Here is a 15,319-nt window from a genome sequence, read left to right as displayed (position 1 = left end):
TGAATGAACCCTAGGTTAATAACCCCTGGACTGGATGATCTCTAGGCTCTTGGCCAGCTCTAAAATGAATGATCTTTTGACCCGTCTATCCCATCCCTCCATTAAAATAAAACACAATAGTCTGAATGGAGAGAAGCAGAAGCTTTGGGTAGGAATGTCAAAGTCTGGAAGCAAATGTGTCTCCATCCTTTCCCTTTTTCTCCAGCTCTCACTCTCCTCTGTAACCTGGATTCTATCACAACCCCCATGTAGCAGAGGATGGGGCTAGTCTCAGCATCCCCATGGATGGCTGGGTACCACCCCTTGGAAGTAGCCTCACCTTGTTGATCTTGTTGGTTTTAGGGAGCGTCTGACTGATGTGCAGGTCAGAATACCGGGGAGGCTTCCTCAGGGGGTTGTTGATGTCACAGGGCACAGACTCTGTCCGGACTAACCTTGCTGGATCCGTAGGGGTAAAAAACAATGATTTGAGAATTTTAGTACAGCTTCTCAGAGCTTTGCAAACCAAATAAACAAAGAGACCAAAAGACAAGTCAGTTTCCAGAAGTTCCATCTTTTCTCCAGATGCTAGCAAAGCACATCACTGGGGACACCATCTCCAGGAAGCCTTTCCTGATATCACACCCAGTTTTTTCTCCTTTTGCTCTGAAACTTCTTTGTACTTACATTTTTAAAAATTTTTACCCTACTTATCTATTATTTTCCCTTATTTATCTGTGTTATTTATCTAAAAAGAATAGAATGATTTCATTTTCATCTGTATCCCCAGTGACCAGCATTTGTTTGACCAATAAATCCATGGGAAAAATGACTTAAAATGGTTACCTCTTGTTGTCTCACTGGTATCAGAGGATGTGGGTTCCAATCCCACCTCTAGTGTTTATTCCTTATGGGACTTTAAACAAATTACTTAACCTTATTGATTCTCAGTTTCATCTGAGAAATAAGGGATTTGGACTAGATGGTCCCTAAGATCCCTTTCACCTGTCCATCTCCTGTCTTTATAGGTCATCTTTTGCTAAGGGGCTACATGAATGTTACCATTTTTGTACCCCTCATAGGGCTGAGTCCACACTAAACACTTTTTTTAAACCTTCCTTCTGTCTTAGAATCAATACTGTGCATTGGTTCTAATGCAGAAGAGCAGTCAGGGCTAGGTAATGGGAGGTAAGTGACTTGCCCAGGGTCACACAGCTGGGAAGTCTCTGAGGTCCGATTTGAACCCAGGACCTCCTGTCTCTAGGTCTTGCTCTGAAATCACCGAACCACCTAGCTGCCCTCCATACTAGACCCTTAATAAATGTAAATAGAACTGAGCTTCAGCCTCCTTGAAATTACTTTGCAATTATTCTGAACTGGTTTCTCTAAGCTTTCTCCTATTTCCTACTACTTTGGGACCCTTGGGCTATTTTACCAGCCTGAGAGATGGAGCCAGGGGAAAAAGTGCAAATGAAGCCCCAAATCTCTCCGATGTATGCCCTTTTCAGGGAGAAGGTGGTTTAAATTAGGAGCTGGAGATTTAGAATGACCTACATAGAATTTACTTTTCTCTGATTAACATAGGCTCCTCTAACCAATCAAGTATCTACTCCTGAAAGCTGGGGACAAACAATGAGTGGACATCCATTGGCTCTTTATAAGCTCATGCTCAATGCTGCCATCATCTCATTATCCCTGCTGTTAAACTCTTACGATTATGGCCCTTTCCATTCCTCCAGCAGATGCACATTCTTTTATGGTTCCTTTTCCCCTCAATTAGATTGTCTGGTTAGATGATGAGCTCCTGAGAGCAAGGATTGACTTTTTCCTTTCCATTTGTATCCCCAAAACTCAGCACAGTGCCTAGAATACATTAAGCACTAAATAAAGACCTTTCCATTCATTTATTCACTCACTCATTCATTCATTCAAGTGAAAGTTTAGTACTCTGGGACCCAACTATCCAATTTGTCGTTGAGTCATTTTCAGTTGTATCCCCCTCTTTGTGACTCTACTTGGCTTTTTTTGACAAAGATACTAGAGTGAGTTATCATTTCCTTCTCCAGCACATTTTACAGATGAGAAACTGAGGCAAACAGAATTAGGTGACTTCAAAGAGGACCCACAGCTAGCAAGTCAAGAAACATTGCTTAAACACCTTTGGGGGCTTCTTGGGAAAGGTACTGGAGAAGTTTGCTGTTTCCTTCTCTAAGCACATTTCACAGATGATAAACTGAGGCAAAAAGAATTAAGTGACTTGACCTGGGTCACACAACTAAGAACTCAACTGATTTGGCACTTGTTGCATGCCAGGCGATGTGCTAGATTCTGTTAGAGTAAGTGCTCAGTAATCACCAGAAGAATTTGATTTGGAGGTAAGGTTAATTGTTTCAAGACAGCATGATTGAGTACGCCACCTTCTCATGTACTTAAATTCAGTTTCAAGGCTAGAGTTTTTCTCTTGAATATTATTTGATGCAGGGTAGCATTCTGTGGAGCAAGGGTTTATCCATCTCTTGGAGGCCCTCCAAGGGGGTTAGTTTCTCATTTACTAAAAAATAAAATCTCATTATTTGGTGCTTTGCCTATCAGGGGGCCTCACAACATGGAGTCCAAAGACCATGTTCTCCAGTTCACAGAGTATTTGGAATTTAGAATTAGAAAAAGCATCATTAAATATATTAAGCAATTCAAAGAATATTATGTTCAGAAATAACTCCAGGACAGGCATTTTTGGGGTGCTGGGATGATTGGTGATTACCAAGCACCAATTAGATGAAATTATTTTATTTGAGAGGCATCATGACAATGACAAACATGCTGGCTCTGGAATTAGATGATGGGGAATCAAATTCTGCCTCTGTCACTTAATTGTGTGACCTTAGAAAAATTATTCAACCTCTCTGGGCCTCAGTTCCCTCATCTGTAAAATGAATGAATTGTTATTAGATGGCCTCTTATGTCTCTTCTAGCTCTAGATCTGGGATCCAATGAACTTTCAATTTCATTTCATTTTCTGTGCTAGTGGACAGGGATAATGGAAAAGATAAACCAAATGAAAAGGTCCCACATATCCTTGAAATTACTTTGTGGTGACTTTGGATTTACTTATTGGTGCTGTTCCCCTCATCTTCTGAGTAGAATGTAATCTCTTAGAGGGCTAACGCTGAACCTCTGGGGCACTGCACATAATAGGTATCTAATATTTGCACACTGATTTAAATTACATTTAGCTTCAAATGAGATAGTTTCTTTTTCCCTTAGCATGTAGGTTAATGTAAAAATAAAATTGCTTTCCCTGAGAACATAACTTCTGGCAGAGGAAGGGTCAGGTGTGGCGTGGAGGGAAGGAATCATAGTGAGTGACAGGAGAATGTTGAGTTTGGCTTTAACTTTGGCTGTACATACTTTACAAAGTGGTTAAGCCACCCAAGTGTGTTTGCTGCCTCTGTAAGCCAGAATCAAGGGGAGTTTAAATAAAGCTGACAGGAAATCATTTACCCCAGAGACAACTCTATCCCCTGCCTCTCACACTTAATTAAACCTCTAGTAGAGATCTAGATAGACAGAAAGAATCTTCCCCATAATCAGGCTTCCTTTCAATACCCACAAACTCATTCTTCTTTCTGCTAGGTGAAAGGGGGCAGGATGCTCTGGAAGAGGAAGGAAGGAAGAAAGGAAGGAAGGAAGGAAGGAAGGAAGGAAGGAAGGAAGGAAGGAAGGAAGGAAGGAAGGAAAAGGAAAGAAGGAAGGAAGGAAGGAAGGAAAGAAAAGGAAGAAAGGAAGGAAAAGGAAGGAAGGAAGGAAAAGGAAGGAAGGAAGGAAGGAACAAACAAAGGAAAGAAGGAAGGAAAAGTAAGGAAGGAAGGAAGGAAGGAAGAAAAGAAGGAAGGAAGAAAGGAAGGGGGAGAGAAAGAAAGAAAGAGGGAAAGAAAGAAAGAGGGAAAGAAAGAAAGAAAGAAAGAAAGAAAGAAAGAAAGAAAGAAAGAAAGAAAGAAAGAAAGAAAGAAAGAAAGAAAGAAAGAAAGAAAGAAAGAAAGAAAGAAAGAAAGAAAGAAAGAAAGAAAGAAAGAGAAAGAAAGAAGGAGAAAGAAAGGGAAGGAAGGAGGGAGGAAGGAAGGATAAATGAATGGAGACAGAGAGAAAAATGATAGAGATAGGCAGTTAGATACAGAGAGACAGAAAACAGAATGAGTGAGTAAGCATTTATTGATTAGTATGTGCCATATGCTGTACTAATTGTATAGTTTAGCAATTATGTGCATGACCTCATTGCCACCACTTCTCCTAATGAGTTGACACCTCATTTTCATTGACCTGACCTTCTATCTCTACACCACCAGGCAGGATCTTAAATGTCCAGGAGATATTCAGTATCCAATGGGGGTAGAGGTAGAATAAATGGGTATACCAGTTGGCTGGGCTTCCTTTCCAAGAATCCAACCTGCAGAGAGCACTCTGGGGAAGCATGTGCTGAATTCTTACCTCCACGATGTATGATCAGTAAGTGGCATGGGGGAGCTTCTTTGGTGCATTTGTTATGACATTTTAACCTAAGAGGAAAGAGGAAATACAATGAACATGAAACTCCATCCATCCCCAGCAACTCTAGACATCTCTCTGCTAGAAATCTACAACACCAAGGTATATATAACCACACCAGAGGATAAAGAAATAAGAAGAAACTTGTAAACCAAGACCTCATACTGAAGAACTATAATTTATTAGAAAGAGAGTTCTAATAGTCTAATAAGTGTCCTATGTCTCTGAGGATCTCATATCCACCCATCCCAGACAAATAACTTCCCTGCTACTTAGCCTCTCTCTCCACCTGAGACCAAATCTTTAACCAGTGACTTAATCTCTTCCATCTCTGAGCTCTCCCTGGAATGGAGCTGTCCTGATTGGTGAGTGAAAGCAAATTCACTTAACCCACTGTATCTAGTCAGCCCCCAAACTATGTTTAACATCCATTATCCCTTTACCCTTGGCATCTTTCACTTTGAGCAATCAACTTAACTTCTCCAGACCTCATTATCTCCTTAGAGGAATCTATTAATGCTTCTCATTTCAGTTTTGTTCTTGAGTTAATTTGTGGGTTTGTGTCCTGCCAGCTAAAGAAAGAAGAGTATCCTAGGTACCATTTCTGGCTGATATGATTTGTGCTTTAATAGAGATAGGCATGGAAAAGTAAAAAGAAGGCTGGATTTGGAGATAGATATAAGTTCAAAGCCCTCTGCTTATTTCAATCCCAGCCCTCTCCAGTCTTCTTTAAGAGCTTGCCTCATTACTCATCCCCTTTCTTTAAAAAAATGAAATGTTTTTCCCCCACAAAATTGATTTTCCCTTCCTTTTATGCCACCACCTCTACTGGGCAAAGAGAAAATAAAAACAAAAGTCTTATAACAAATATACATGATCAAGTAAGACAAATTCCTGCATTAGCAATGTCCAAAAACCAGATATGTTGACCTGCACCTTGAGCCCATCTGCCCTCTGCCAAGAGTTGGGTAATGTACTTCATCAAGAGACCTCTGGAATCATCATTGTTCATTATGTTGATTAGAGTTCTTAAGGCATTTAAGGTTTGTCTCTAATGTTATTGAGTTATTGTTCTCCTTGTTCTATTCATTTCACGTTGCACCAATTTATACAAGTTTTATCAGATTTTGCTGAGATCATTCCTTTCCTCATTTCTTATGGCACAATAGCATTCCTTGGCATCAATATACCATAAATTGTTTAGCCATTTCCAAAATGATGCCCAAGTTCATCTTAAGTTTCCAGATCTTTGTTTCTACAAAAAGATATCTCTATACCTATATACATATCATCTAAACCTATCTATTTATATCTATAATCTGATATGTATTTTTATACATATGAGTCCTATTTCTCTTTCCTTTATCTATTTGGGATATAAGCCTACTAGTAGTATCACTGGAACAAATGGTATGCATGGTCCAGTCACTTTGAGGGTATAGTTCCAAATTGTTTTCCAAATGACTAAACCAATTTACAACTCCACCAACAATGAACTAATTTTTCTATTTTCCCATAGTCTATACCCTCTCTCTTCTTAATTTTCAACACCTATTTATCAATTGGTTCATCCCTAATGCCTACAAAAATGGCCAAGTCACCCTCCTCCTTCATTCTTTTTGCTATTCTACCAACTCCTAATGCTCACATTCATCATCTCTTCTCCCTTTGACAGCCAAAATGATTTTTTTAAAGGAGGTGGTCTATTTATAGTCCCACTTTTCACTGCCCACTAACTTTTCAACTCCTTTGCTCAACATAAACTGCCAATTATCTCTTTATTCCTAAATCTTATTAATTTTTCTCACTCCTCATCTTTCTTCGCCTTTCCTCAAAACTGGATACTGCTGACCACTTTCTCCTTATAAATATCTGTCTTTTCTGAGTTTTGATGATCTCGATTTTTCCCAGTTTTCTTCCTATCTTTTTAGGTATCCCTTGAATTTTAATTTACAATGATAATAAGAATTAACATTTACATAGCACTTTAATTATTATAAAATGCTTTACATATATGGTCTCATTTGAAGATTCATCATCTATATCCCTTTTCACTGTGAATGGGTAAACTCTAGGGCTTCATCCTTCTGAACCCTTATCTCTTTTCTCTCTACAGTCTTGCTTGATGATCTCATCAGTTATCATGGATTTCACTAGCATTTCCCAAATCCATATTTTCTGGATTCATCTTTCTCCTGACCTCCAATCCTCCATTCCCAACTGCCCAATTGATATTTTCATATAGATATTTAATGGACATTTCAAACTTGGCTTCATCTAAGGAGAGAAAAAAAAGACAATTCCCTCACCATTAGAGCTGTCCATACATAGAATGTACTGCCTTGAGAAATGATGGAGTCCCCTTGATTGGAAGTGTTCATGCATAGTTAAGGTGAACTATTTCTCAGGCATTTATTTTGGGGAAGATTTTTCCACATAATATGCCAGGAGTCATCAAAGACCACACCGTTTTACATGGTCACATGTAGAAATCGGGGATTGCAAAGCAGCCCCCAGGAAGAATGGAAACACCTACTGAAACCCACCTAAGTGACTTTCCTTATTAACATCCCCTTATTGTTGGGGTTGCTATGATTATTATTCTTACTTAGCCCCAGGAAAAATAGATGAGAGCAACATGCTTGCAGGATTAATAAAGATGTCCCACTCTCTTCCCTCAGAATATTAGTAGGAGATCCCACTTACAAAATTAAACCTAAGGATTCTTATTTACCCATGTAGATAGGGCCCTTTTTTCTAGGCATAAAAATTTCTGGCAAATCTATGCTCTCAATTCCCAACCTATATCTGTGTCATGTTGAATCTATCCTCTGACCCTGCACTTAGCAACAATGTTTTGTTGACTATCTCTTTGGGCTTCACATCTGTTGTTAGGTTCTATGGAAACATATATGTTGAGAATGAAACTGGGTGCCCAGTAGATATGTGATCATGAGGGTGTAAAATAAATCCAAGTCTCAGAGAAGGCAGAACACTTCATCCTGTGAAACCCGTGCTGCAGGTTTGAATGCAAAAGCTGTCTACCATTCATCATTATTTTGCCTAAGTCACCATACCCAATGAAGAGAAACCTTCAGGGATTTGCAGTCCACAGGTCACCTTGTGAAAACAATAGTTGGCCTAGATGGGCCCTGAAGTGCCTTCCCATTCAGAAATCCTGCAGATCAGTTATCATTTGTCTTTCCATGACCCTTTAGGTCACCTACAATTGGCACTGTCTGGGTTTTGGTAATAAAGACCCATTTTGGGTTTTAGAAGCCAGAGTGAGATTTTATAACTGGAATCCAGTCAATTTCACCTTTCAGGTTTTATAGGAACATAGATCCAGAGCTAGAAAGGCCCTAAAAAGTCTTCTGGTCCAAATTCCTTATTTTACAAATGAGGAAACTTAGGCCTATGGCAGATAAGTCTTACCCAATGTCCATTAGAATGTAAGCCCCTCGAGGGCAGAGGCTGTTTTTGTCTCCCCAGCTCTTAGCATAGGATCTCATATATAGTAAGTATTTTATAAATACTTGATAAGGGGCAGCTAGGTATCACAGAGGATAGAGCAGCAGGCCAATAGTAGGTTCAAATCTGGCCTCAGATACTTGCTAGCTATGTGACCATGGGCAAATAATTAACCCTGATTTCTTAGTGCTTGCCACTCATATCTTAGAATTGATATTAAGACAGAAAGTAAGGGTTTAAAAAATAAATGCTTGTTGACCAACTGACATCACAGTCAGTAAGAATCAGAATATATTTTTTTCATAATTTTCAAAACCAGCCCACAAGTTTTATGAGAGAAGACACTACCACTCATCTAAGTATTGTTATGTTTCTGCCTGTGTCTAGTGTGGCATTCTGAACATAAGGTCACTTTAAGATTCTGTTGAACCCAATCCCTTCAGATTGAAAATGTGATATAATGGAAAGAGGCAGCATGGACTTAGTCATTGCATTTTGGTTTGGAAATTATTGAGTTGGTGATCCTGGGCAAGTCAACTAACTTTCAAAACTAACTTTACTTGTCTATAAAAAGGGAAAAAATAATCTTCCTCTTCCAAGGTTACAAGGTTGTTCTGCTGCCAATCTCTCTAGATACTTTGGAGAGTGCCTCCCTCTCCAAAATTACCTTCTCCCTACTGTACATGATTATACCTATTGAGAATGTGACCTCTGTGGGAAGGGACATCACTTTTCCTTTGCAGAAATGCTCATTGACTTCAAATTATCAAGTTCTTAAGCAACCTTCCAAGACCACAATTTACAGAGCAGATGCTGATCTGCATTATTAGTAGAAGGGGCTTCTTTCCTGGGAGTTCTTGATATGATTTGACCCATAGGTCTGGACCACCAAGAAAAGCAACAGTGATGGCAATACCATTTCAGAAATGCAAGCGGTTTTGTGAGCTGTTTTTATTATTGAATAAACAAATGAAAGAATAAATTTTGGTGTTATGGAAAGAGGACTGATTTAAGAGTGCTAAATTTGGAGTAAAAAATCTGAGTTCAAATCCCAACTATACCATTTATTAGGTAGGTGACCTAGGCACCTTGGGATCTTGGTGATTCAATATATAAAACACCGAGTCTGGAATCAAGAAGTCCTAAGTTCAAATCTGACTTCAGGCTGTGTGAATTTGGATAAGTCCCTTAACCCCTTTGCCTTAGTTTCCTCAACTGTAAAATGGGGATAAAAACAGCATCTACCTTCCTTTGTGAAGATCAAATGAGATAGAATTTAGAATAGTAAGGGCTTAATAAGTCCGTTTCCCTCTTTCTTTCTGGGTAAATCACTTCATATCTAAGTAACCTAGTCAACTCTTCTGGGCTGCCAACCTGCATCAGTGGAAGAAATTTCTGGAGAGTTCTGATAAAATCAAAAGTCCAAATCCTCTTCCTTCCTTCAAAACGTTTAAGTAAAAGTTTTCTCATATCTTTTGTAATTTTCTTCTAGTGCTGATACATGAAGCTGTATCTTAAACTGGAGGTCCAGTAGACATCTTCAACTCAATCTATCCAAGGCAGAACTCATTATCCTTTCTCCTAACTACCACTCCCTTCACTGTTAGTGTCAAGGACAACACTATTCTGCTAGTAGCTCAGTCTTCTGACTAGGTGTCATCCTGGACTCCTCACTATCTCTCACTTCTCATATTCCATCTGTGGCAACACCTATCAATTTTACCTTAACATTTCTTACATATGTCTCTGTCTATCTTCTGATCCTGAAACCATCCTGGGGTAGCATCTCATCATTTCATGTGTGGATTATTACCACAGTTTTTCATTTGGACCCCTAGCCACAAATCACTCTCCTCTTTGGTCTATTCTCCACCCCTCTGTCAAAGGCATCTCCCCAATCCAAAGGAAGGGCAATGCCACCTCTACGCAGTTAATGCCAGTGACTCTCTATCACCTCTACAATTAAATAGAAAATCCTCTGTTTAGCATTCAAAGCCCATCATAATGTAGCCCTCTTCTTCTACCTCTTCAGTCCTTATGCTTTACATTCTTTCAACACACTATGATTCAGTGACACTCTCTTTCTCAAATAAGACACTCCCTCTCCTGATTGGGCATTTTCACTGGCTGTCCACCATGCCTGGATGTTCTCTCTCCTTATTCCTATGGACTGGCTTTCTTGGCTTGTTCCAATCTTCAGTTAAATTCCCACCTTTTACAGGAAGTCTTCCCTGATCCTCCTTAATGCTAGTCCCTTCCCTCTGTTATCTCTAAGTTATATAATGTTTGTGTGTTGTCTCCTCTATTAGCCTGGAATCCTTGAAAGCAGGGACTATCTTTTGCATTTCATCATATTTTTATTGACTGTGTGGCTGGCATTGAGTAGATTTCATAATTAGGCTAATTTAGAATTGATATCAGAAAAAAAGCTTCCTAACCATGAGAGCTGTCCAAAAATAAATCACTTGTCTTCAGAGGTATGTGTATGTAGGAGTGTTTCTCTTTGTTCAACGCAACAAACATTTATTAAATGCCCACTATGTGGCAGACATTGTGCTTCACACGGAGGAAACAAATAAAAAAATAAAGCCCCTGCACTTCAGTAGCTTACAGTCTAATGAAAGAAGATAATATAAAAAAACTGGAATATGTATTGTGTTAGGGAGCACTAGAGATACTAGAAAAGGGGTATCTCATTAAGCAAAGGTTGAAAACACACTTGTTCAACTGTTTTTCAATCATGTCTGATTCTTTCTGACCCCATTTGGGGTTTTCTTGGCTAATCTACTAGAGTGGTTTGCCATGTCTTTCTCCAGTTCATGTTACAGATGAGGAAACTGAGGCCAACAGGGTGAAATGACTTACCCAGGATCTCACAGCCAATAAATATCTGAGATCAGATTTAAACTTAAGATGAGTTTTCTGAACTCCAGGCTGGGTGTTCTTTTCGTTATGCCACTTGGCTGCCCCCAACCACTTGTTACGTGTATTACGATTGGTATTGTTTTCATTGAAGGATTGGACTAGATGCCAATGAGGTTCCTTCCACCTCCCGAATTCTGTTATTCACTATTGTATCCTTTGTGCCATTCACTAGTTGAACAGAAGAGCATCTCTAGAGAAGTAGCTGTAGCTACGTTAACAACATTAACTGAGTTTGAAAGTTCACTGCTGGCATCGACAGACCTAGTGGTCCATGAGACTCATTTAACCAGGGGCAAGCATTGACCCTCCAGACCACTGCTGAACCATGAAGTCAATGGGCAAAGATGATAAAGAGGTCTCTGTCTTTCCTGACCCTCTCTCTGGCATTTTTCCTTTCTTAATTTCCCAGGTTGCTATCTCCTGTAGTAATCACAAAGCCCTAATTCACCACCCAGCCAGGAAAATGGGAGATGCTGCACCCTGGAAGTTTCCTAGTCTTGGCACCAGGCAGTGGTAGAGGTGAGAGGGGGACTGCCTCCCCACCAGCAAACCTGCAAGAAACATATCTGCAATGCTCAGACAATTCAACTGGGTGACATGAGGTCAGTTTCTCAGCAAGAATCAGGACAAGCATCTTGGCAAGGTTTGCTAACTGAGGCCATGGGATTATACCTGCACTGCAGTCCCAAAGCATCTCTGTGTGAGCAGAAAGAAAAATATAATAGTGTCTTCTTTTAACAGCAACTCCAAAGATTCCTTCATATACTTCCATAATGTCCCACTTTCAGAATATTTTTTTCTTTTGAGAAACGAGCATCCTTTCTCCCAATTCACCCATTTCTCATCATTTCTTGTTGAGCTGTACTAATGGGGAAGAAGAAATAATGGCTATACACCATCATTTCAAAAGCCCGATTTTGGATACCTTTTTAACCATGGAAATAGTTACTTCTCTAGACATTCTTTTCTGTTCAACTAGTGGATGTCACAGTGGAAATAATGGTAGCTTTAGGGTCAGAAGTCCTGTGTTTGAGTGTTGCCTATGTTACTGTCTCTGTAACATTAGACATATGACTCATCCTATCTGTACCTCAGTTTCCAAATCTGTAAAATGATGGGAATGGATATAGCAGTTTCTGACATCCCTTTTAATTCTATAATTATGAGCTCATAAACTCTACTGAGAATTCAGGAGTAGGAGAAGACACTCAAAAAAGCTGTTGTGATAAAACAGTAATAATAAATGTCATTTGTCTAATTTTTTGAATGGCCAGCAAAGCACTTTATAGATGTAATCCTTGGCCCATTACCACCCCTGCCCCAAGGTCTAACCACAGTCAAATTAGGGGCTGGATCAGTCACTGAAACTTATTTCCTTGGAGGTGCTGAGGGACAGCTCCAAACTAGCCAATTCATCTTGTGGTAGCCTCAGTATCAGACCAAATTAGAGTCATCTTTGTCCCCTAAATAAGATATTAATACTATTATTATATATATTATATAATATTAATATAAATAATAATAATAATTAATAATGAAGAGATATCTTAAGGGAAGCAGCATGGAACCATGGAGGCTATGGGTTAAAATCCTGCCTCTGCCATTTACTACCTTATGACCTTGTGCAAATAACTTGATTCCATGGACCTCAGTTTCTCATGTGAAAAATGAGAAAGAATATATAGCCTCTAAAGTCCCTTCCAGCTTGATAACTGTGGTTCCATAAGTTCTAAATTAAATATCAAGGATCATCACAGTGGAATTCTCATCAAAATGGTTGGAAATTTCTCTTGGGCAATTCTTCTTATACTTGTTTTCAGCTGATTTTCAAAATAACCTAATGAAGCAGTTACTCAAAATATTAGATTTAAAGCTAAAAGAGACTTTGAATGCCTTCTTGTTCAACCTCCTCATTTTATAGAAATGGAAACTGAGGCCCAAGTGGTGAATCATAGAATCAGAGAATTTGAGAATTGGAAGTGGCTAATCCATACATAAAAGAACCCCACTTGGTGGGAGGAGGGGAGGGAAAGAACATGAATCATGTAGCCATGGAAAAATATTCTAAATTAGTTAATTAATTAAATGATCTTATTTTTTAAAAAAGAACCCCACCCCTCCACTGTACTATCCCTGGCAAATAGTCATTTATCCTCTTCTTGAAGACTCCCGAAACAAGAGAACTAACCATTTTCTCAAGGAAAATCATTTCTCTTTTGGTTTTATCTAATTATTATTGTTGTTCAAGAGTTATGTTGGACACTTCAAGACCTCATTTGGGATTTTCTTGGCAAAGATAAGTGGTTACTTAAATCCCAATACTCAGTATCCCAAAGTGAGTCTTCATCCAATTTGATGTACAATATTAAAGATCACATAGGAAGGAAGTGGAGAATCTGAGATTTGAATCCATGTATTTTTATTCTAAAATCAATGTTCTTTCTATTGCATTGTCATCATCCATATTTTACAGATGAGAAAACTGAGGCTCAGGTCGGGTAAGTGATGATCTCATGCTCAATGTCTAGTAAATACCAAAGCTGGCATCCAAGACCAAGGCTGTCCCTTATCCAAATCCAGGTTTCTCTCCTGGATATCTTTCAAACCCCAGCACTGAAGTCAAGGACCAATCAACACCTTTTTCCGTAAGCCCTTACTCTGAATCTTTAAGATGGACCACATGCCAAACTCCATTGCCTGGGATATTAGAAACAATAATTAAATTCAACAAATAGAGCAAGGAATAAGCATTTACTAAATGCCTACTATATACCAGACACTGTGTTACATACTTTACAAATATTATCTCATTTGATCCTCACAACAGCCCTAGAAAGTTGGTTCTATTCTCATTTTTTAGTTGAGGAAACTGAGGCAGATAGAGATTAAGTGACTTGCCCAGAGTCACACAGATAGTAAGTGACTAAAGATAAATTTGAACTCATATCTACCTGACTCCAGGCCAGCACTCTATCCACTGTATCCCCCAGCTGTCTATAAAGTTTTAAGTGCCAGTTCTGTTGAGAGTTTTTCATTTACAAGCCAGTTGGGGAGGAATTTGAATAAAGGGGCCATGAGGAGTAAATATGCTAACAGAGGGGGATGTGACAGTTTCACACAGAGAGTGGAGACAGAAAAACCAAAAAGCAGACCTAGGACTTGATTATCATAGAATCCAGGAATCAATGTTCCCAATCAGAATTCGGAGCCAGCATGAAACGGGTAAATTATGTCCAGTTCCCTCTGAATAAGAAGGCAGGAACATATCTAACATATTTGAGAAAAATTTCCATCTAAAGTAAATATGATAAAAAAGTTTTTGTATTTGAGTGAGTAAGCCTATTACCTGGAAAATTTATTTATGTGGAACACTCTAGGTAAATGAGGCGTAACCATATCAGCTAATTAAATATATGGATTTCTCTTAAAACTTGCAGAAATTGGATACCCTTCAAACACTAGCTTCAGGGAAATTTGTTGGTTTTACTTTGAAAACTTGGTGGGGTGTCTGTTCTTCCGGTTGCCCTAACTATTCTGTTAAATCTGTAACGAGGCACAAGATGGTGGTCTGTCTTCTCCTCTCCCTCCCCACCCCTGCAGGTCGGAGACTACTGTCCAAAGCAAGGCATAATTGGGGCTTTTAGTCTTGGAGCAGCCACAGTTAGGGACCAAATCAGACTTCTGGGTTCTGCAGCCAGAATGACATGAGAAAATGGCCACATTTATGAGTGACTCCATCAATTGGTTAATAGACTTTTTCATTGCGAATCTGTGGAACACAAGAGTGATCCTGGAGTACAGAGTTAAGAGTCCAGTACATGTACGATGCCTCCTTTGGGCATTAAGCTCACTCCATCAAAGAAGGGATGTGAATAGTTCCCATTGATTGTGTTATCTATAACCCTGCAAGTATGCGCCTCTTTCCAAGAGCAGCTTTTAAAGGATATGGAAAGAATGTTCGGAGGAACGTAACAAAAAAACACCTTTTATTCTCCCAGTGTCACCATTTCTATATGAGATAGGAGGCAAAGGTGGCATAGGAAATAGAATGTTGGACTTATACAAAGTCCAACCCAGAAAGATCTGAGTTTGAATTCTGCTTTTTGCTGTGTGTTGTTGTTGTTCAGTAGTTTTTCAGTCATGTCTGACTCTTCATGATCCCATCTGAGGTTTCCTTGGCAAAGATACTGGAATAGTTCTCCAGCTCATTTTACAGATGAGGAAAATAAGGCACACATGATTAAGTGAATTGCCCAAGGTGACACAGATAGTAAGTAGGTCTCTGAGTACAAATTTGAACTCAGGAAGATGAGGTCCAGAGCTCTATCCACTGAGCCACCTAGCTGCTCCTGAATTAACTTCTCCACCTCAGTTTCTCCATCTGTGAAATGGGGATAATAAA

General features: G+C 39.2%; 1 protein-coding gene across 1 annotated transcript in view; it reads right to left on the bottom strand.

The window, feature by feature from the left end:
* Positions 1 to 15,319, bottom strand: part of LOC100023537 (kinase suppressor of Ras 2) — a 341,593-nt gene that overhangs the window by 129,810 nt on the left and 196,464 nt on the right. Inside the window, exons 5-6 of the mRNA XM_056821664.1 lie at positions 4,467 to 4,532; positions 320 to 446 (exon numbers count right to left, since the gene is read on the bottom strand). Of these exons, the coding sequence (XP_056677642.1) occupies positions 320 to 446; positions 4,467 to 4,532 (193 nt within the window). The remainder of the gene's footprint in view (positions 1 to 319; positions 447 to 4,466; positions 4,533 to 15,319) is intronic.

The sequence above is a fragment of the Monodelphis domestica genome, chromosome 3, assembly GCF_027887165.1.
Source record: "Monodelphis domestica isolate mMonDom1 chromosome 3, mMonDom1.pri, whole genome shotgun sequence".
NCBI lineage: Eukaryota > Metazoa > Chordata > Mammalia > Didelphimorphia > Didelphidae > Monodelphis > Monodelphis domestica.
Note: the sequence above shows the minus strand (reverse complement) of the source record. Positions and strands in the feature narration are given on the sequence as shown.